Consider the following 22538-nt stretch of genomic DNA (forward strand, 5'->3'; position numbering starts at 1 on the left):
CTTCCCTCCCTCTTTCTCCCCTTCCATAACCAGCACCACCCCTCCCAACAGCATGGGTTCATTCTCACTGGGTAGTAGGGGTCCCCGAAGCTTTTATGTGGCTCCTTAGTCTCCCTAGAGCAACCCTCAAACACTCCCAGTGAGAGTTTTTATGACTGTTTGAACTGTGTATTAGGCTAATTTGTTGTCCTTCACAGCATTACTCCTCCTTTTCTCGCTCTTATTGTTCTGGTGCACTTTCACTTGATTTTGAACTTTCAACGCAGATCAAAAATCTGTTCCTAATCCCCAGCTCATCTTGAACCAATTAAACAAAACAACATGGCGAGTGAAGCGTTTTGATAAAATTGCTGATAGAGACCAAACTCTTAACAGAGTTATCTCATGCTTAGACTCTAGCTGTTACTCACAAGGCCAAACACTACTGTGTCTTCTCTTTATGTTGCTATACAAAACATTCAAGCCCTTGCTTCTATCCAGGCCAAAAAAATTATAAAAAAATCCAAAAGCATCCCCAAATCATTTCCTTCTTTCTGAAAGCTGCTTCACATTTGTCATGGTGTGGGAGGGCCCTTCTGCTGGGGTCAATGACCAGAGGATGAAAGGAGCTCCCTCTGTTTGTCTCTGACAACAAAGGTGTAATTACGGCCTCATTTAGAAACAGTAAATTTATCTCCTGAATGGTTTTCACTGTAACTGTGGGATACCTTTTCTGCTATGATGAAACAGGAGAATGGTCTTTATAAAGTGCCTATTTTTGTCCCTCATGGCTAAATGTCTATATGCCTTTATTTCTGTGCACAAGAATTAGAAGGAACAACTGAGCTCTGTGTGTCAGGTGTAGTTTCAGAACTTATTTGACTAAAGTTGCAACAGTTAGTTTTCTAGCCAATTTCTGACCTCATGCTGTTTTTATTTTTTTCACCTGTAAGAAGCTCTCTTTAACAACTACAGTGTTAGATACAAAAATACTATTCAAAGTACTGGTTTCTATCTTTCCCGCCATGAGTGCTCATTATTTTATATTACAAGAAAAGGTAATGTCACACTGTGTGAGAGAGGTTAATGCCTGTAAAACAGGGTTTAACTTTTATTTGAAACCAAAGACAAAATTGCTACAAAGTTATTTGAAATATTTTGCTAAAGTTTACTAAGTAGATATTTTGTCCCAAAAGCCTGACGTAGCTATTCTCTGTTTACCCCATAGCTTCTGTATAATTAAGCAATTAGATTTTATCAACCCTTTTGAATGACTTAATTACCCAGGAGGACCACCCCTCAAGCAAGTGAAAAGAAAAGCCTACATATTCATTAGGACTAGATTTCAGTAGCAAACCCACTCAACCCCACTCATTTCAAGCTCAGACCTTCCTTGTTTTGTCCCCTTCTTTTTCATGCACACTCCCAGCATTTTCACCCTGTTTTCTTTTCACCCCACGCTACCCTTCAGTAGTTCACACACAACAGGCTCCTCTGTTCCTCGCATTGTGCGGGCTTCATGGCTGGTTTTGCACCCCCACCACCCACCCCGTCATTCATCAGACCTGATCCAATCACTGATAAGAAAGGAAGAGGAGAAAGATAAGTCCACTGTTAGATGCACTCCCTGAAGATTCCTTCTGTTCACGTTTTCAAATCGATGTTTCAAAAGAAAAAGGGAAAAAGCGGCATATTTTAACACTATGTCATTTTATATGTACAACTGCATTTCTCTCCAATTCTAACCATTCACATTGAGATGGCATATATGCCTGATTTTTTTTTTCCTGTCCCTGAAGGTGGTTCTTTCACAACAACATCAGGGCTGTACGCAGGAAACAACTCTTTGACAAACTCGACAGGCTTTAACAGCACACAACAGGTATGTGTACACATCTTTCTTATCTTTCTTAGTATCTGACCCGGTCTGAAAATACAGCTAAGGTTTGTGTTTCAAACTTCCAACCTTGAAATCTTGAAACAAGCAAACGCAGTATGTTACATTTCAGCCATGACTCAGTCATCATAAATCACTCAGAATGACAAAAAGATTATCTATTGTACCTCTTGAACATATGTATTATGCCACAGTGAAAAGAGAGAAAAAAACAAGACATATCGTTGTCCAGATGTAGGGGCGAACAGACATGTGTTTGCATTTATTTTTTGGAATCTCCTCTGTAAAGTAGCAACACTGGTGCAGGGCATATCTCAGATTACGTTGCCAAACCACCCACTTATTTTTTTTCTTCTACTCTGCTACATTTTCTCTCTTTTTCTCCACCTTTTTGATTAAAAATCTTTACAAATACCCTTATCCTGAGATCCAAATTCATCAATTTCTTATTGATCTGCTCAGATCGGGTCTAATATTTGAAGAATCAGATTTTATTTTGTTCTCTATGTATTAAATGTATCAAAACAAAGTCCTCCCAGCACAAAAGAAATAAAGAAGAGCAGCTTTATTTAGCCTCTTATTTTCTGTTTAAGACTTACTCTCTTGCAGCCTAAAAATATTAAAGATTGCTTACCTGGACTAACATCTATTTTACAAAATGCCAAGAAAGAAGAGCCTGAACTTTCATCTCACATTCACTTTTGTTCTAATCCAGATTTAAACTTTCTTATTCCTCTATTGTCTTGCTCCACAGGACTACCCCGGATATCCAGGCTTTGGCCAGGGCCAGTACGCTCAGTATTACAACAGTTCCCCGTATACCTCACCCTACATGACAAGTAATAACACCAGCCCCAGCACGCCTTCCACCACCACCACATATACTCTCCAGGAACCTCCTGCTGGTATCACCAGTCAAGCTCTCACAGACAACCCTGCAGGTAACAATCATTCCCGATTCAGGGTCAGTGGTGCCAAGAATAGGATTGAAATAGCGGTACTAACGCTACATTTTAGGAAATAGAGAAGGTATTTTTGTGGTATGAAAAACTCTCAGTCTAAACTGAAATCAGATGTGGAATTCATTGTAATTTCATGTGACATTAATGCATGACCTGGCAATTAAGATTGCATCTGTGCCAGTCACTCCAAATTTTTTAACTGCATTTGAAATTGTCAGCAAACAACACAGACGACAGCCAACTTTAACTTAACATCGTTTCACGCACTCATCCAATTAAGATAAAAGAAGTCCCTTCAATGTCTTTTTGTTCTGCACTCCGTTACCTCTTGTTTATTTAATCAGACCAGTGCACAATAGCTTTTCTGTTCCGTAACTGAATTATCATGTTATCTGCTTTTCTAAATCAGTTCTTTCTGAAAAATGTCTCACGCAGGATGCAGTCTGTCCTGCATAAAGACAAATGGTCAATCAGACATCTTTTCTAAGAGTGAATACCAGCTGATCTTTGATGTGCTCCCTTTTATAATCTCCTTCCTCGGCCTTTCCTTCCTTTCAGCAGAGTACAGCACCATCCACAGTCCATCAACCCCCATTAAAGATTCAGATTCGGATCGATTGCGCCGGGCCTCGGATGGAAAGTCACGTGGCCGTGGAAGAAGGAACAACAACCCATCACCACCGCCCGACTCTGACCTTGAGGTAGGATGAGCCCGCTACCTTGGCGACAGACGGCCTCGCCCTGTCTGAAGTGCATAGACGTTAATCCACTTACTCTATGGCTGCCGCTTAAACTCTTGATGGGCATTAAATCTTAACGCTGTGTTCCTTAACTACCAATAAATTATTAAAAGCATTGTGGAATATATGACTCAACGCATATCATATATAAAGTTCATGTGTATAACTTGTAAATAAACAACAAGGCTTTGTAATTCGATGAGTGATCACTCGGTGAGGAGAATATATGTTGTAGTCTCTGAGCTGCTTGCTACCTGATGGGGACAATATGTCAAAATGAACCCACAATTATCTCATTAATACCTTATTAATTTGAATAAGGATAATAGCTGCTATTATAGCGCTGACATCATGGCGTGTTAACATATCTAGTTAATTAGTTTGTCAGTATTGATTAAGCTAATGTAAAGGGTAAGAGGGTGGAATGTGTGTAGTGGGGTGATGAGAGAAGTGTTGCGGTGACCAGTCCAAGCAAATGGATCCCGGTCCCTGTGGCACACAAATACACACTCCTGGCCTATTGACCAGCAGGATCACCTTGCAACCCTACAGAGTGCACCATTGATTTTGTTTCTTTTCTCTCTATTTTGTTTTTGTGTCTTTCTCCCAACCCCACACCCCGCCTCATGATGCCATCTCTCTAGCGAGTTTTCATCTGGGACCTGGATGAAACAATCATCGTTTTCCATTCCTTGCTCACGGGGTCTTATGCCAACAGATATGGACGGGTGAGTGACATCAAGTCTGTGGCAGCGGCAGCAGTGCACTTTATCAGCAAAAATGTTTAAATATTGAAAGGAGAGAACAAGGTCCAGCAGGTGGAAATGGCCATTGAGCAGGGGGTAGAGTTCACTTTTGGTCTTAGTAAGACGACAGAGCGGAACTCAATGTGCAGATAATTGTTTCTTTTTTTAATATGTCCAATGAGGCCTGGCAAGTATTTGACTGCTCTTTGCAGCTGTTGGAGCTATGCATGGCTGGTCAGGGCTTGGTTGTAGGAGCTTGCAACAGTTGCACTCTGACTGACTCTTGACACATCTCGAGTGTTTCTTTCTTCTGCAGAAATGCCACATTGTTAGTTTAATTAAGTGCTGCTCAATGCGTTCCTTTCAGGCAAGGATCTCCCTGGAGACCTACAAGGCTGAGTCCAACAAACGGCTTTCATTCAAATTCAAATGGAGAGATTATCTTAAACCTGGCTTATTTCAACATCCAGGATGATAAATCCTAACAAATTTATTATTAGAAATGTATTAATTAATATTTTGTTGTTTGAGCTCCAAATTTTGTAATTCAGATGCAGATTTTTTTTTGTCAATTCCATTTCCTCTTTAGGAACTATAACATAAAAAGATATAAGATCAGCATTCAAGTATTTTGGGGGCCATTCTCTTGTGAGCAGAGTTATTTTGATTAAGAACAGATATGACTAATAAACATGAAGTGTGTAAGACATCTGACAATATCAAACAAAATTTTAAACAATGGCAAAAGACTTATAATTTTGACATTTTAAAATGTCTTTAGCATGTTTATTTGCAATTAGCATGGTTAGCAGTTGTGATATGGGAGCCCAAAGAAGACCTGAGTGTTGGAAGCGAGGGTTCAGACTAGACAGACTTATGGATAGGTCTTCTTTTTATTGAGTAGAAAAGTATGTTTGATACAAATTATTTTAGGACTCATTCCTACCTATATCTGGACTTAGGGCAAAGAAAATTCATTTTCAGTTATTGACGGCTCATCAACTTTGTGGATTTTGAATTAATTCAAGTTAACTCACTAGGTTTATGCAAAATCTGCATAAAAGTTTTGCTCTCTCTTATTCTGACAGCCTAAATGAACCACAGACATTGCCTTAACATATCCTAGAAAATACTTTCAATGTTTCCACTGACTTCATTTTAAACTCCTCTCTGCATCTGAAAATTTGCCAACATTGACTTTTCTTGACAGTATGTTCACCAATTCGAAAAAAAGAAAAGAAAAAAAAGGAGAATTTTGATTTTCCAAATACCCAGTGATCAGTCAGGCTGATGAAGCTAAAAATGATCATATTCTGGTCAGGAACTGATTTTATTTTGGTGCCTCTCTATTTATTGTAGAAGAAGAAGGTCATTTTCTTACCCAGGTCAATGTGGATTCTCATAAGATAAAGAATTTGCTTTTCCAGGCTTTGCTATTTGTTGTTTCATTTAAATTGCTTCTCTAAATTTAAACTTTCAAAACAAACTATTTGGGAAATAAGGCAGAATTATATTCTCATGGTTTTGTTAAGGTCACAGGTTATCTCTCTGCTTTTTCCTTGTAGAACATGTAGAACACTAAAGATATTGTTTATGGTAAAGTCATCAATACATCCAAACTTGATGGTTTTTAGCCTGTGTGCACCATCTCAAATTATCACCTGTTTTGGCTATGGATTTGACTGGTTTTGAAGTCAAGATGTGAAATATTACTACTCAAGTGTCAGAAAGCTTAGTGTCTGCAGCCAATGCTCTGTGCCTTTGTTCTGGTATTGAGGGGGTGTTTGATGGGGGCAGTGTTTTGTTTCTGGGGTGAAGGAGGACTGCCCCACGACCCTCCACTGTTTATTTACTTTATTCTCAGGCCTGCATGCTGGGTAAAGGGAGACCTAAAGCTCAGGAGCTTTGGCTCCATGATGAGGGGCACTCACACCAAACACTCACACACCCAAACACACGAACAGACACGCAAAGACCCATAGGGTTCTCCAATGGGCTCCTCTGAAACAGGAAACACTCCTAACTCCATAAGGGCCCATTCCATCAGAGCTCATATGGGATGTGACAACCACTAAAGCCCCTCTCTCACTCCCTGTTTTTCCTTTTGTTCCCTCTTTTTCTCCTTCAAGCACAGTTTAGTCACTTTTTCACTTTTTTCATCAGGCTCCAACTGGTTTTATGAATGTAAAACAAAGACAAAATGATTATGACATCTTATATTGGCAGTTATTGCAACCAAGAATACCAAAAGCACATTTTCTGTTTGTCTTCCTTTTATTTAACACTAAGACTTCCAAAAGTCTGCTGACATTTTCAAATCCTAATTTCTCAGTAAAGAAGATATTAGCTGTCCTAAAGGTTACTAGAAGTCGCTACATAAAATAATAAGCTAATTTGCACAATTAACCATTAACACATAATTGTAATGAATGTTTTAGGATACTCGAATGAAATCATGGAAAAGGAAAACAAACGTGAGAAAAAAAACACCCTAAATGTATTTAGACCTTCATATTAGCTTTCCTTTTATGTCACAGTTAAAAACCTTCTTCATCTGAGCTAGGAGCAGTAGAAAGGGCCAAACGAAACACTCTGGTTGAGTTACTTTAGATTTTAATTTTGTGTTTTTATTTAAGCTTTTAGCTTTTATTTTCAGCTAAGTCTTGTTTGATTTTAACTCTCATGATCAGGAACTTAGAGAAGTCACAGTGAACGTGAATATCCTTATGTTTTTTGCAATCTATACAAAATAAACTGACCAAACAGGGCCAATAGAAAAAAGTATCAATGGTAACCTTGATTTATTTGTAGCCTAGACTTGGAGAGGTGAACATCTTATTTCTGAGAGCAGCTGGGATGTACGGCTTCAAAAGGACTGGGGTGCCTGTGAGCTCTTTAGGATGGGGTGGAACCCACTGCAGTCCCCACTGCCCATTAATAACAGCAGTGCATCTGACGCACAAAGGTGATGTCAGATGCACTTTAAAATATATTGTTTTATTATTTTATACTATGAAACAATACACACCAGACGTCCAGTAATCTGATCTATTTTTGTGCACTTTAGCACAACGAATCTGACGTGTTTTAGATGTGCTGATGTTTCTACATTAATGAGTCAAGGCGTGGTGTGTGTTCTACTAAAAATTACACATGCTTTCATGTGTGAGTCTGTTATGTCAAAAAGTCCCTAATAAGACCAGCAAAAGTGGTTAGATTTAGTGCCAGTTGCCTTTTTAAGAGTTATTGGAAAGATCTGAGTCCTTGTCCCCAATTGACCTAGATGGGAACATGGTTCTTGCTCTTTGAAGCTCGAATAAACTATCTAGTAGAAATAACTTTTAAAGTCACTGAAAATAGCTAGTCTACTCAGTGGAAGACTACTGTTGGTAGTGCAGCCTAGCAACATTTACTACAATGGTGGTTTTTACTGATTTTTAACATACAACCACCTACAAACTAACAAGAAATGCATCAAATTTTATTCAACTGATGATTTCTTGCTGCATCTCTACTCCCAACCACCACTTTGCTTCATCAACCTGCCTTTTCCCTCTTTGTCCTCCTGCATATCTGTCAGTCAGATTTATTTGACTGACAGATATCTTAGGGGTGTATACAAAAAAGTTACAAAGCAGTTTCTTTTCTCTTTGCTGCTCTGCACTTACTATAAATGGATGAGTATCTGAGCAAGTTGACATGCACACTTTCTCTTACTCACTGTGACCTCATAGCCACTCTCTCTAACTCTTCCCCTCCCTCCCACATGCACACATAAACAGACTGCTCTTTTTATCAGCCCTTTTAATTGGCATCAAGACACTCACCCCCATAAAGCTGATGGCTGAGGCCAGCTGTGCTGCTATTGGGCAGGCTAGAGCTCAGGCTCAAAGTGGGTAAGAGTGGATGTGTGTGGGTGGGGGTGGTGTTATTGCTAAGGGGTTTGGAGGGAGTGGGGGTGGATGTTGGCACCCCCCTGGAGGCAGTGACATCTCAGGACAGGTGGTCCTGCAGCACTGACAGCAGCAGCACTTTGGCCTTCTGGCCTGCTTGTATGCTTAACTCCCTCACTGACTGATTGTTTAGATTTAATTGGAAAGGATTCACTTGCGCCAGAGAGGATCGCCTTTTCCCACCGATCCCGTCCGTAACGCTAAATCTCCCAGCAGTGGCAGACGTTGGGAAGAGGGAGGTAGCTTGTTGATGTAAGGAGGGGGGTAATTGTTTTTGATGAATTCCTACTGAAAGATTGATTCAAACTGGGAGGCTGAGAGGAAGGAGAAAGCCTGGAGAAGTGGAGGATTGAGCTCTACTTGTGTGGTTTGCACTCTGTCATTTTAGTGAAAACATAAGGATTGTGGGGTGTGACAGCTAATCAGCGGAGAGCTCAGGTGTGTCTTTTGGTGGTTTAACTCGGTAATCCCTGCTTCTGGTCCTGCCTGGCCTGACTTAAAGGCAGATCTCATCCAGCTGCTTGGGAAGACAGCTATTGTCTTCCTTCATCCTTTACTTACTAAAAACAATTTGCTGATTAGAGTTAAGACAAAAACATGGTTTGAATAAGAAGCAGATCTCTGAAGTCATTCTTTTCTCGGATGTAAATCTTTAAAAAATAAATTACCTTTTTAAAAATAAAGATGCTCACATTGTCACAGTTTCAATAACTATTTAGATAAATCTTTAAAAGGTCCTACCTCACAGGTGGTGGGATTAAATTGCCATTTTAGCAATAAACAGATTACTGACATGTCATAATTTAATTAATTAAAATGAAAATTCTTGAAGTTTGTATTTTGTGTTCAGCTTATTTTCTCTGCCATACTTGGAACCTCCTACTTGTAAAATGTTTAAGCAAACAGAGTTATATCACCTACACATATAGTCAAATGATGCATTAGCACAAATATGTGGAGAACAAGGCTGTTTACGATTTTGGGTTGTGACCTTGGCTCTTCTAAATCAACCACCCTTCCTGAGAAGACACATGCTTTTATGGCCTTCATTCAAGCCTGTGGCATTTCTGATGACTATTCTGGTCCTTTTGAGAGGGCCGTAAAAAAGAGGCTGAAACTTTCAAGTCTTCTTTTATGGGAGAAGCCTGCAGTGGAATTTAAAGGGATTGTGTGTTAATTGAGTGACTCAGAGTGAAAATCGTAACTTACTGCATTTACCAGATCTGCCTAATTTGCTTTTTTGAACAAAGCACCAGAACACACTTCAAACCTAATAATTCTTTGTTTGATGTAGATATTTTTGTGTGTTTAAGGACCCTCCAACGTCTGTATCATTAGGACTAAGGATGGAAGAAATGATCTTCAACTTGGCAGACACACACTTATTCTTTAACGACTTAGAGGTGAGTTTCTCTGGTCCTATTTTACTCTCCTGTTGTTTGATAATGTACAAATCTCTTCCATTTACATTGAGTTGATTTTACTGGGTGTAGAGGCATAATCACATTTGGAAGGAAGCTGAATAAGTCCAATTGTAGTAATGGAAGCAACAACTGCAGTATTACATAGAGCTTTTCTCTCAGCTATCCCCCGTTGCAGTGAAGTATTACCTCAGTCCCTAAGGGAAACAGTGAATTTCACATGTGCTGTCAGTCTCCTGGGTTGCCAGCCCTGCCCCCGCCTCCAGTTCATTCCCACTCTAATGGCCGCCAGTGCAATTTGTCAGGCTCTAATGTTTCTGTTGCTCTCCTGTCTGCCGGTGTGTCATGCTGTGTGCTTGGTGTCACTGGCTTCCTACTCCACAAACTCCACCATCACAGCACACTATCCCCTACCATCATCCCTCTCAGGGGTCTTTGCCTCACTGATTCATGTTGTGTAAGATTGTCCCCTGGGGGAAAATCAATACATGGGTCATGATAGAACTCATGATAGGTATATTGTATTCAGACTCATTGAACCTTTTCACTTTGTATTTCCAAACTTCTAGGTATTTCAATTGAAATGTACTGTATGTGGTAGACCAAAACAAAGTAGTGTACAATTATGTTGGGAGAAAATGATAAATGGTTTTCAAATCTTTTAATAAGCATCATGAAGACCAAAGAACACAGCAGAAAGGTCAGGGACAGTTGTGGAAAATTGTAAAGCTGATTTAGGTTTTGAAACAATATCCTAGTCTTTAAAAATACAAAACTGCAAACCTCCCAAGATGTGACTTTCCACGTAAACTGGGCAATCTGGGCAAGGAGAGCAATCTGAAGAAGGCAACTGCAAGAGCTGCAGAAATTCAAAGCTCCGATGTGACAGTATGTGTACAGGATAATCACTATTCAAATCAGACATTAATAAAGTGTCAAGAGTATCAAGAAGAGAGCCTGTGTTGAGAAAAAGTTATAGAAGAAGAACATTTTACAGTTTCCCACAAACCATATAAGGGAAATACAAAATAGCAAGGGTGTGCTCTGGTGAGAAAAGAATAGTATTAAACAGTTTGGCCTACATGCAAAATACTGTGTCGTAGTCCGCTAACACAGCACAACTCCTTAAACACATTGTGGTATCAGTATCATCCTGTGGTGATGCTTATTTTCAGTAGGGACAGTGAAGCTAGTCAGTGTTGATAGGAAGAGAGACACACTGCAAGAAAACCTGCTACATGCTGTAGTGGAGAGAGGTTGCACTGACTAAAGGCCTGGATTCATATGCATAGCATACTTATAAGATTTTTATTAGTTAAAACTTTTGAAACCAAGGGTGCACCTGTTGATTACGATTTTGGTTGATACTGATTTTTTGTCTGAAATGTTGCTCAATATAGCAAGAAAGTTGCTGAGTTGGTAACAGTGGAGTGACTATTGTTTACTCCAAATAGAGAGTCATAACCTGGTGGGTGGGTCTGTCAGTTAAACCGCTCTCACCGCAGAGCAAAAGAGAACAGTAGCTGATTTTTAGATCTCTGTCGAGGTAGATAAGATCGTTGGATAAGAATTGATTCACATGTAAGTATCGGCCCATCACCGATCTCCCAAAAGTAAGAAAATTGGGGCATATTTATCGGCTGGTTGGTTTATCAGTGCACCTCTTTTGAAAACCATGTATTGAGTCCTATTCCCTCACAATGAATTGTAATTTTATGTTTGTTTGTCACATAAAATCCCAGGAAAAATAAAATAAAGTGAGTAGTTTCGAGTTGATGAAATGTAAAAAGTATAGAAAATGCAGTGAATTTTTTTGCAAGGCTCTGTAATTTTCTGTGTTTTGGATATCTGAAATTTCTTTAATAGAAATATTAAAGAAAACTTAAGGAGTAGGAGACTCGGTGACCTAAAGGGCAACGTGATTTGTATCAGAAAAAACTGCAGGCATCCGTTCAAAGATGTGGCATCCTTTTATTATAGCTCAACTTACAATTATTGATGCAACACAACTAAATGATCAGCAAATATCACACTTATAACTTCTTTTTGATAATACAATTGCTAAACTATTGAACTACTGCAAGCCACTACTAAAAAAAAAAAAAAAACGTTCTGCCACACTCTAGAAAGTTCCAACACATTAAGGCTCTGATAGGTTGCCGTCGACCATGATTGACAGGCAGACCAGCGTGGTATTTTCCACACTAAGATACTCAGAGTGTACAGAAATGGTATGTGGCAACATACCATTATCACAGAAATGATATGTTGCATTTGTTGAAATGCGGATACACATTTTATCCGAACATTGTCCCTGCACCTGTTAGTTATCATTTTGTATACATAATTTAGCAGTAATTGATTCTGCTTTTGTTGCTTTAGAATTTTCTTAATTTTATCCAAATTTCTTCCGTCTTATCACAATGGCTCCTCTCTTTTCCTGAGTGTCCTGTTTTATTCTCACGTCACAGAAGAGTAAATGTTTTTCTTGATAATGAAGTGCGAAGAGATCTGTAGCCAGTTTGCCAAGTCTCATTGCTTACCACCATGTTCGACTTTGCTACACAAAGCATGTCCAGCAGTAAGAAAAAGAAAACTCCTCAAACAGACAGTCAAGAGACAGGAAAATATGTGCAAACTCCCTTAGACGGACAAGTGACTGAGATTCCAAATGCAGTCATTGTGATCAAAGTTAATTGGCTCCAATTGGCTGGTTAAATATTTCCTTATGCTCTGGCTGTGTAGAATCCATCTAGCTGCACTTTATTTAATAGATGTGCCCCAATCATTTGAAAAAAAAAAATGGCAGTTTGTGACAACTCTTAAATGTGGTTTTGCTCAACATCTGTCCCGTGTTTTGATTTCTTTTCATGTGCTCATAGATGAATTGGCAGCTCAGACTACTTAAAAATTATTTGAAAACCCTGCATGTGTATTTCTTCTGCTCTTTCTCAGGAACAAAACTGTTAGATTTTGTTTTGACACTTTAAAGATTCAGCGTTTTTTCCACTTTAAACTGTGATGACTGAAAATGATGTGGTCAGTTCAAGGAACGCGTTCCAGGATGACCAAACTCTACAGACGCTGCACTGATTGTCATTAATAATCATACCAGAGACGGGGTGACATTCTCTCAAAGGCATATTCATCCTCTCTCCTAAACTGAGCCCAGCCTATCTGAGTGTTAATTACCAGTTCTCAGCAATGCCTTACCAGTTGTGTTTCCTCTCTCCTGATTTACAGTCTACCATCTCAAACAGAGCTAAATAGAGTCCCACTATAAATACCGGAGCCAACAGCAGTTATGTATTTAAGCATGTGCAGAAATGCATTTGGTCCATCTAATTTAGTCTAAGCCATAAAGGGAGACCCCAGAGGCTGTGCAGGAACACAGGTGCAGAGTTAGTGGCCAAATAGTGTTTGAATGGTGCATCCAAGTTTTAACATTGCCGGCCTTTGTACAAAGACATCAGATAAGGTTCTTAAATTTTGCACACAGTTTGAATTTTGCGATATTTTTTAAAGATAAATTATAGCTTTCAATTATTCTGGAGACTTTTTTTTAACTGTTACCTTAAAGCATAAAAATGTCCCCAGTCTGCAGAGACCACAAAGGCACAATATTAGCTAATGTTCTACGTGTGTTCAAGTGTGGATGTGTGTGGGTGGAGGCCAGCCCGTGTTGATAGAGCTGGTGAGTGATGATTCGGGGGAAAGTCATAAAAAGAAAGAGGGCATGCCGAAGGGGTCAACAGGGATCAGTTTCACCTTTATGTCTCTCTTTCTCTCTCCCTGTATTTTCTTCAAACTTTTTCTGGATCGGCACACTTTTTTTAGGTTGCTTTTTTTTTTTTTTTAGGTGAGTCTTAGAAATACCACAGCTTCACCAAAAGACTCCTAATAAAGACTCCTAAAAATTCTGCACATTCCCCTGCAGATCTCTTATTGATTGTCTGGCACAAACCGTTTACCGCTCAGCCCTTTAAAGGACGGGTGTAGTATTATATGATCAACATTGTTTTTGGGGGGGGGGGGGTTACCATCAGAAATGCTCTCAGTGAAGCCATGAGAAAAGTAATTCAAGGCAATATGATCCTCATTGACGTGATTCCCTCTGTACTATTTTTACATCATCAAGGTTTGCATCACAGATGAGCAAAGCAAATTGCTTTGACAAATCATCTATCAAACATATTTTTTTACAAAATCATAATAATGCTAACTTAATATGAATAATGTAGTTACAGTGTCTTATAAAATTATTTGTTCTACTTTATCTTTTTTATTCTGTTGTGTTACAACCAGGCCTGCACAGTTGGTAGCACTGTTGCCTTGCAGCGAGAAGGTCCTGGGTTCGATTCCCGGCCAGGGTCTTTCTGCTTGGAGTTTGCATGTTCTCCCTGTGCATGCATGGGTTCTCTCCGGGTACTCCGGCTTCCTCCCACAGTCCAAAAACATGACTGTCAGGTTAATTGGTCTCTAAATTCTCCCTAGGTGTGAGTGTGTGTGTGAATGTGTGTTTGTCCTGTATGTCTCTGTGTTGCCCTGCGACAGACTGGCGACCTGTCCAGGGTGTACCCCGCCTCTCACCCGGAACGTAGCTGGAGATAGGCACCAGCACCCCTCCCGACCCCATTAGGGACAAAGGGTGAACAGAAAATGGATGGATGGATGGATGTTACAACCACAGATTTCACCATGTTATGTGACAGAACAACAGATAGTACCATATAACTTTGAAGTGGAGGGAAAATTATATTTGGTTTTAATTTTTTTGTTTGTTTTTATAAAAACTTGAAAAGTGTGACGTTAATATGAATTCAATCCCATTTACTCTAATACCATTAAATAAAATATAGTCACTCTCAGAAATCACCTAAATAGAAAATAGAGTCCACCTGCATATAGTTTAATTCCACTATAAATACATTTTCTGGAGGCCTCAGACATTTGTAAGGAAAGCATCATGAAGACCAAGCCCAAAGATATCAGATGTGGTTTTTAAAAATTAGCCCAGGAATGATGCTGTAACAAAGAGAGATCAACATCTCAGGTCCGGGATTCACTGACAGCTACAGTTATGTGAACAAATTGGGACAAAAACAGCATGAATACTTTTGCACAACACTGTAATTGCCTCTATGTATGTGTAACTGATTTATTTGAGGGGATTCTTAAGAGGATTTATTGTCCACATTGTGAAATCTATTAAAATCACCTAAACTGGAAAATCTGTGACACAGTGGAGTTAACTGATGGTCTGAAGTGATGTTTATAATGAAGCCCACTGAGGTTGAGTTTGCTGGGAAGACTGACAGCTCTGCCATTGCTCAGGTCATTGGAGGGTGGAGGGTTTACTATAGGTGTGTTGCTGCAGCCAGGACTCCAGTGCCGAACAGTATGTGGGAACCGGGGGCCTCGTTCTAGCTTACCGAGCCCCCTGTGATCCCCTCTCAGTGGGGTACGAGGGCTGCCGAGAAAACAACCCTCCCTGTCTGGAAAAAAAAGGCCATGGGGGCAAAACACTCAGAGAGAGGGGGAAAGGGTAAGAGGTCTTTAAAGGTGGGAACATTTTAAATAGAATGTTCTATGTGCAACAGTTGCAGCACATGCCCTGAAAACATGTGGTGCTGCAAAGTCACATATGCAGACATGTACTTACTTTACACATGCTAGTGAACCCACCCACACAAACGCACACATATCTGTGTAGCAGTCCTATAACACTGTATGCTGACTCCCATTTATAGCTCCCAGTCTGCATTTGCAGGGCTGAAACCTCCTCTGTCACTCTCACCCAGAGGCTGACTGTTAATGAGGGATGCAGTGAAATGCACGGTTACCTTTGCCTCGTGGCTGAAATGGTCCTCCTGAGCCTCTTAGGTTGGAGCCGTTCTGTTAGTTTAACATCCCACTGCCAAGAGTCAGATCCTGTGCTTGCCATGCCATAAGAGTGGTAGCTTTAATTATGTTCTCCCATATGGTTTATTTTTCTGTGATTTTCTCTCCTCCTAAGGTGGAACCTGATGCTTTTCTTTGAATTTGGATAATAAGTTGCTCTACTGATTAGCTACCAATAAGCGCTTAAAACGGTACAGCCTTATTTATTTTAATTTTAAAATGAAGACCAATACCTTTTTCAAATCATTAAGATTTGCACCAGATAGGAGTCTGGAACATAGCATGGACGTTTCGTCTTCCAGCGTTGCTCTGAATCCAAAAACAGAACATAAGCTTTTCCAATTTTCTTACTTGCAAAAAAAAAACATTTAAAAACAGTGTCTCCTTTTTCTTTCACTTTACAACCAAGCAGTTCTTTGTTTTTGGTCGGTCTCCAAATATTGGTTGTGATTTGACAAGATGTGAAGAGGTTGAAGGGTTACAAACATCTTTGCAAGGAGCTATGCGCTTTCAGATATACTCCAAACACTCATTTGAGTATTTGCCTGGCCACTGATGCAGGAATTCTGTCATACTCCTCCGTCAAGTCTCAAGGTTGCACCCCTGATGTGTTCTGGAAAGACTACAGACAGAAGGTGGAGGTTTTAAAGCCACCCTGTCAGTCATCACACTGCAGCGTTCCACTTCAAATCCACTCTGTAGCACCAATTCGCAGCCACATGCCAATCAGAGCTGAGGGTGTGTGGAAAATATTGCATTACTGTCTGATGACAAATTATATTTTAATATTTTCAAAAAAATGGAGACAGAACACCTGTTCAACATGGGTTTGATGGGAAAATGAACATTAGCTTTCACAGACTTGTTCTACTTGGCAGGAAAAAAACTGTTTCACTGTTGTGAGGAGAAAATGCTGATGTGACTGAGATTTGATATAGCACTTAGTGCTGCTTGCCTTGAGGTGTGGTTTGGATGTAAAATGCCAAAATTAGGAAATAATGAGCAGCAGCTCATCTATCAGATGTAACTAATTTACTGCCTACCTGTGAGACGTGGGGTCCTGTTCTTTTCCCAACTTCTCAGAAACAGGACTTCAAAGACCCACTTTGTTAAAATACAGTTTTCCTCCCTGTATCCCCATGCCCAGCTGTGGGATTTCTCTCCCCCGCTCCTGTAAAACCAGCATAGACATCTCTGTACCTGTGCTTTGTTTGGCACTGCTGTTTGAATTCCGTGACTGTTCAAGCAAAGATTGCGGACTGGAATGAAGAGGGTTTGAAGAACTCTCCCTTTGTTACCCACATCCTGTGTTTGACCCCCAGATAATCACAACCCTCCTCCACCCACCTCTGGACAGGGTTCCCTGTGGTGGGAACGGACAAGGAAGTTGCTGGGGGTCATAGACAAGGGGCAGGAGAGGCGGGAGGGGGCTGGATGACAGCCTCTTGCCAGTAGAGTGGTGGTATTGAGAACCTGTGAACAATTGATGAGCCATGTTCACATGGCATTAGCCTGGAGGGTCACAATACCTTTTGCCATGGTGGCTGCTGCTCCCCACCCCAACTCTGACAAAGTTGCAGCTCACCTGATAGACATAACAGAGGAAGAGAGGGCGCTATTTCTAAAAAGCTGACGCCATTGTATGTCATTGAGTGAAGTACGCCTTCAAGAAGTTAAAACAACTCTCAAAGAAAATGAACATGGCCTTCCTTGTATGTATTTTGGCGGAGTTGCCCTGTCTTTCTTCTCCATGCCTATGACTGTTCCAGTCACCACTCTGAGCTCTTTCGAGAGCTACAGGAAGACTCGGGCCGTCATTGCTGATTGCTTAATGACAGATGCTGAGAGAACAAAGAGGGCTCTGATAGCCTCCTCCTCAGTGAAAGGCTTTCAGCACTCCAGTGGAAAGACAGAGATAGAAAAAGGAAGACAGTGAACATCCTGAGTTCTTATGGGATTTTTTTGTTGGCGTTTTGGCTTTTTCTTTTTTTCTTGAGCTGCTTGAAAGTCAAATGAACATAGATAAAAGAAAATAATGTTGCTTATGTAGGGAACAAAGCTGCTCAGTGTTTGGATAGACCAGTAGCAATGGCTTCTGTTAGAGGGTCTTCACTATTTGGTACAGTAAGAACATCTGGTGTTAGTTAGTGATAATTGTAGAGCTTGGTGAGGAGCAAAAAAGGGAATTCAATAGAAGAGCAATGCTCTAAACCTTCTAAGAAATTAAAGAAGATTGCCCCCTAACGTGCCACTATTATATAAACATATATTTTGATCGCACATAATGTACATAAGCATAAGTATTGTCAACATTTTTTGGTGTGGATGCTGTTACTGAGAGAGGAACATTTTCTGCTATCTATTTTCAGTATCAGTGAGAGATTACTGAAGTCAGAGGACACACATTTCTAAGGTCTATTCAGGCAACCAGAGCGAGATTTAAAATAATAATTTTAAAAAAGCCTGTCTGTCACAGAACATTCTCAATTTTGAAATGTTTATAACCCTTTTCTAATTGTTAAGAAAAGCTCTTTTATTCCAGGAAATATATATTGTTACTCCCACAAATTCACTGCGCTATTGCAATCGCAAAGGACTGCCTGGATACAGTACTGGTAAGATATTTGTAGTGTAAATTAAGCTTTTTTTTATGCACGTGGTCAGACATATTATATAATGTAACCACAATCAGCCTTCTCTGTGAACAGTTTACGACTCCAAAGTGTCTCACATCCGCAGAAGAACATAGACGTCACAAAGCAGCACACTGTTTACAGAAGAAATAAAGGATCCTATTGTCAGTGAACTGATTTTAAAGAGTTGACAGTATTGTCACAAGATCTTGAAATGAAGGAAGTTCAACATCTTGATGAAAGAAGGTGATAAAAAGTGATGGGCTTTTGTGGAGCATGCACTGCAATTTCTGTAGAGAAGTCTGTTTGGATGAGTAGTCATAACCAGGAATGGTGTACCATGGGATGTGATGTGCATCTCTAACAGACTTTTCATAATTTCATCATTTAAATTTTCAGCCATTGTTTAAATACGGATTTAACATGTCTGGTGTTTTCCGGTGCAGAATTATGATGCATGTCTCACATCAATGACTTAAAATCTGAGACGCCTTAAAAACTACCAGATATGTATCCTGTTTAGTACCACATATGAAAGTGGCACAAATCCTATATTCTTTTTGGGTGAAAAAATCCGAATTGGGTCTACAGTGAAAAAGTCATATATGGATCCCTACCCCTAAAAAATGGCTTTGGGTTGCATTTTCCTGCTGTGTGAACATACCGCTAGTTGGCCTTGATATCCCCACTCAATGTATATATTTGATCATTTAAATACTGAAGTTCATAGAAGCTTTGGGGACATTGTATGATGATAATAAAAACAAGAGTCAGTAGAATGAGGGTTTGCCCTATGGTTCTTAAGTTGTCTTATGTTGCTGATGAGAAATAAAAATAGGTTAAAATCATTATCAGTGTTGAACAAAGCTTTATAAAACCTGAATGAAAATTGACCACAAAATTCTCACCTGTGCATTTCTTCCAATAACTTTATCTGCATCAGACACCTTGCTACAAAAGGAACTCTGACTTTGTTCTCTCTACAATTTACAACATTAATTATACCTGCAGGTTCTCTACCAGGTGTTAATTTGTCAAATTCCAAATGATAGTCTGAACAGTAAAATTCACCACCTAACAGTATTTCTTTCAATGGCATCCGCTTCTTACAGCACCATTCATGGCTCTGTGGTGTTTACGAGGGCGTCAGAAGTGGCTCCTAATGAGTACGTGTAAGGGTTACTGTACAACATTCCCCGCAGCCACCTTCTCTATTAGCTTTTCCAGTCCTCACAGGGAGCCGGTGCAGAGGTTTATACCAGCACCAGCTGGGAATAGTAATTCCTGCAGTCTTGCTCATTCTTCCAGCAAGTTTCCCCAATTTTTCCCATGTGCACACAAACAGACAAAATTCTTTGTTGGAGGTCCCAAAACCATGTCCATCATTTAATTGGGCATTGTTTCATAGTTCAGATACTATAAACATACAAAAACAATGTAGTAGGGGAAAGGAGACACTCAAGTTGTAGGTTCAGGCTATTATATTGTTCTTGGCCTTTTGAGTCTTAAATGCTTTACATTTGTTGAGGTTTGCTATGTTTATTAGCTTTGAGTCCATAAAAAGTCATTCATAATCAGGCTGCAGTTATGGCGGCTGTGTTTGGCCTAATTACTGAGCCATATGTATGTGTTTGGGATTCTTTTGGCTGTAGGAACTTAAATGGGTCTATAATTAACACACAGAAAAACATTGTTCTCAAATATCTGTTTTGATCCATGCTGGCTGTCACACTCTGAAAGAAACAAATTACATGGGGAGAACAAACATGGGCAGCTATTGTCAACAGGGTACAAGGAGACAGCGTGTAATTTTGGATCCAGTGCCAAATGAGTGGAAGTGAATGGCTCTGTACCAATGCAGTGAAAGACGTGGTGGGAGCTGATTGTTGGAAGATTGTGTCTGATTCATCGCAGATAATTGCTTGATAATAGAAGCATTCCAGTCGCTTGCACCAGAATGGGGGGTAGTTTGAGGCATCCTCTATTGGAGGCTTAACTCAACGAGTTGTTTTTCTTTTTCTAAACAAAATGGTTTGCCTTCACAATCGAGGAATTGCGAACAACAACATCAAGGTTAGCTTTTGCTCAAGATGCTCAAGATGGGACCAACCACAACTTTCCTCAACTATTAACAATCTACAAGCGAGTGGAAACATGTTAGAACAACAGAGCAATGAGCCCCCACCAGTGTTAGTTGGCAGTCCATCTTCTGGAACGCGGAGCTGTGTGCTGGCTCCATGTGAGGTCACCATGGACTCCTAGCATTTTACCCATTGCGCTCTTCTGTTTCCTCCTCTCTACCCTTGCTCCCCCCTTATCGGGGTGCCGGAGCCCCTTAGAGGAGGGGCTAGGGGTCACAGGGTCAAAGTCTTTTCCTCTTTGGATCTTAGGGCTTGCTGGGAGAGACTTGGCGAGAGAATGGCTGCATTAGAGCTGGGGTTGGGGGTCAAGATTTTAATTCTGTTAAAGAACAGCTGGTTTGAGTTTCTCCTCACGTCGCTATTCCCTCCCTCTCTCCACAAATCCAGGGAGATGAAAAATTTGTTCAGAGGGGAACCAGTAAAATAAAAAAGGTTTACGGTCCAAAGCCCTTACCCTTACCCTGCTCGAGCATTAGAGAGGAATGCAATAACGTCAGCATTTGGCCTCGCTTAGACTGACCTAAAACAAGGAAGTTCTTTTTGTGTTTGGGTGTCTTAACAACCGGATGAAACTTAATTAAAAAGCTCAAAAAATTTTAATGGATTTTTCATACTTTAAACCAGGGAAATTCTTTTGCTCAAGTATCAATTTCCATGAGAAATTATTATTTCTCACATAATGTTAAACAGGTGAAACTGACATGTTTGGCAGTTACTTTACCTTTTAAAAGGCTGCAGATTTTTAGATAAATTGGAAAATAACCTGCATCGTTGTAATATCTAGTATTCTATCTGTTAATACAGCATTTGCCAGCTGCCAGAAACAAATTTAAATCATAATATTTCACAAATTTCCATCCTTCACAATTAACAAACACATTGCTCAACCTCCTGTTCTATTAACATGAGTTTTTTAAATTAACATTTAGTAAAAATAAATAGTTCAGCTATCCTGCACTACTTCTGCAAAACATGCAGTGTGTTGAACTGAATTTCAAGGCAGGATAACTTCGCATTTCAAACATGATGATGGTATTGAGAGAGTGGAAGTAGGGGATAGGCACTAAAGCACTCCTATAAATGGAAAACTAATAGGTTTTTTCTTCTGCTTGCTGCATCCTGGCCGGCCGGCTGGCTGGCTCACTAGCCCCGGGGCAGTGTTGGTGTGTGGCGCAGCAGCAATCAGAGGTCATAATTTCATTGGCGGTTAGCATCAGGTTCAATTTTTCTAGTAGGTTACATTTACCAGAAAGTCTGGATTGTGTTACTGTGTAACGGTGGAATCAGTGCAGAGCTGTAGGATCCCTCTACCTTTCCAAGACAAGCCAGGCAACCACAAAGGAGAACTCCAGTATGCAAGACTTTAGAAAATGCACAGACAGAGACACATTCAGGCAGTCTATTAGTGTTAAGTTAATCAGTTTTATACCCCAAAACCCCTAAACCAGATTAACTATGAATCTTCTTTTAAAACATTTTGTATATAAATCTCTGTGTTTGTCTGCGGTTTACAACAGATGTTCATATAAAAGTTCTTTGTTTTAAAACCTCTCTCGAAGAATTACTCCTTTCAGAATAATGCTGATATAATTTTGAAAGAAATTAAAAATGCATAACATAGATTTTCTCAACAAAATTTACATATTGTTCTTTGCATATTGTTACAGGTTACTTGTAAATGCACCAGTCTTTACTAGTATTGACATACTGAAGGCAGAACAACTTTGTGAAGTCTCTTTTTAGTTTATTGTTTTTTATTTGAAGTTTACTGAAGGAAATCAGTATTTGTATCTATTAACAAACCATTTCATTCTCCTGTACTTGACATTGCAGTTAAGTTCAGTTTATTTCTCATATTTTATTAAACTATAGAGGTCAGTAACCATTAAAAGTTTTAAATCCTTAATTTTATATATCTTAATTATATCTTACTTTATAATATTTAATACCTTGAGTTCAAAATTTTAGAAAGTTACCTTAAGTCTTTGGTTGTAACAATAAGTACAAAGCAGCCCAGGAGGACAAATTGACAAATTGCTGTACAATACCTTCTGTGGAAAATAGCTCATTTTTGTACGTAAAAATGTCGGACAGGAAACTGCAAATGGTTACTTGCAGTCTTATATGAGTTGCTTAAAAAATGCTAGAAAGTGCCAGTCTTGCTT

At 39.7% G+C, this 22538-nt stretch overlaps 1 protein-coding gene across 20 annotated transcripts in view; it reads left to right on the top strand.

The window, feature by feature from the left end:
• eya1 (EYA transcriptional coactivator and phosphatase 1) overlaps nt 1–22538 on the top strand; it is a 78264-nt gene that overhangs the window by 47175 nt on the left and 8551 nt on the right. For 14 of the 20 annotated variants that reach the window (XM_032551723.1, XM_032551725.1, XM_032551721.1 and 11 more), the window contains 5 exons: nt 1779–1861; nt 2631–2817; nt 3397–3539; nt 4223–4306; nt 9591–9680. In XM_032551723.1, the coding sequence (XP_032407614.1) occupies nt 1779–1861; nt 2631–2817; nt 3397–3539; nt 4223–4306; nt 9591–9680 (587 nt within the window). The remainder of the gene's footprint in view (nt 1–1778; nt 1862–2630; nt 2818–3396; nt 3540–4222; nt 4307–9590; nt 9681–22538) is intronic. The other 6 variants (XM_032551729.1, XM_032551738.1, XM_032551735.1 and 3 more) reach the window with 1 other exon arrangement.

This window comes from Xiphophorus hellerii, chromosome 21, assembly GCF_003331165.1.
Source record: "Xiphophorus hellerii strain 12219 chromosome 21, Xiphophorus_hellerii-4.1, whole genome shotgun sequence".
Taxonomy (NCBI): Eukaryota; Metazoa; Chordata; class Actinopteri; order Cyprinodontiformes; family Poeciliidae; genus Xiphophorus; species Xiphophorus hellerii.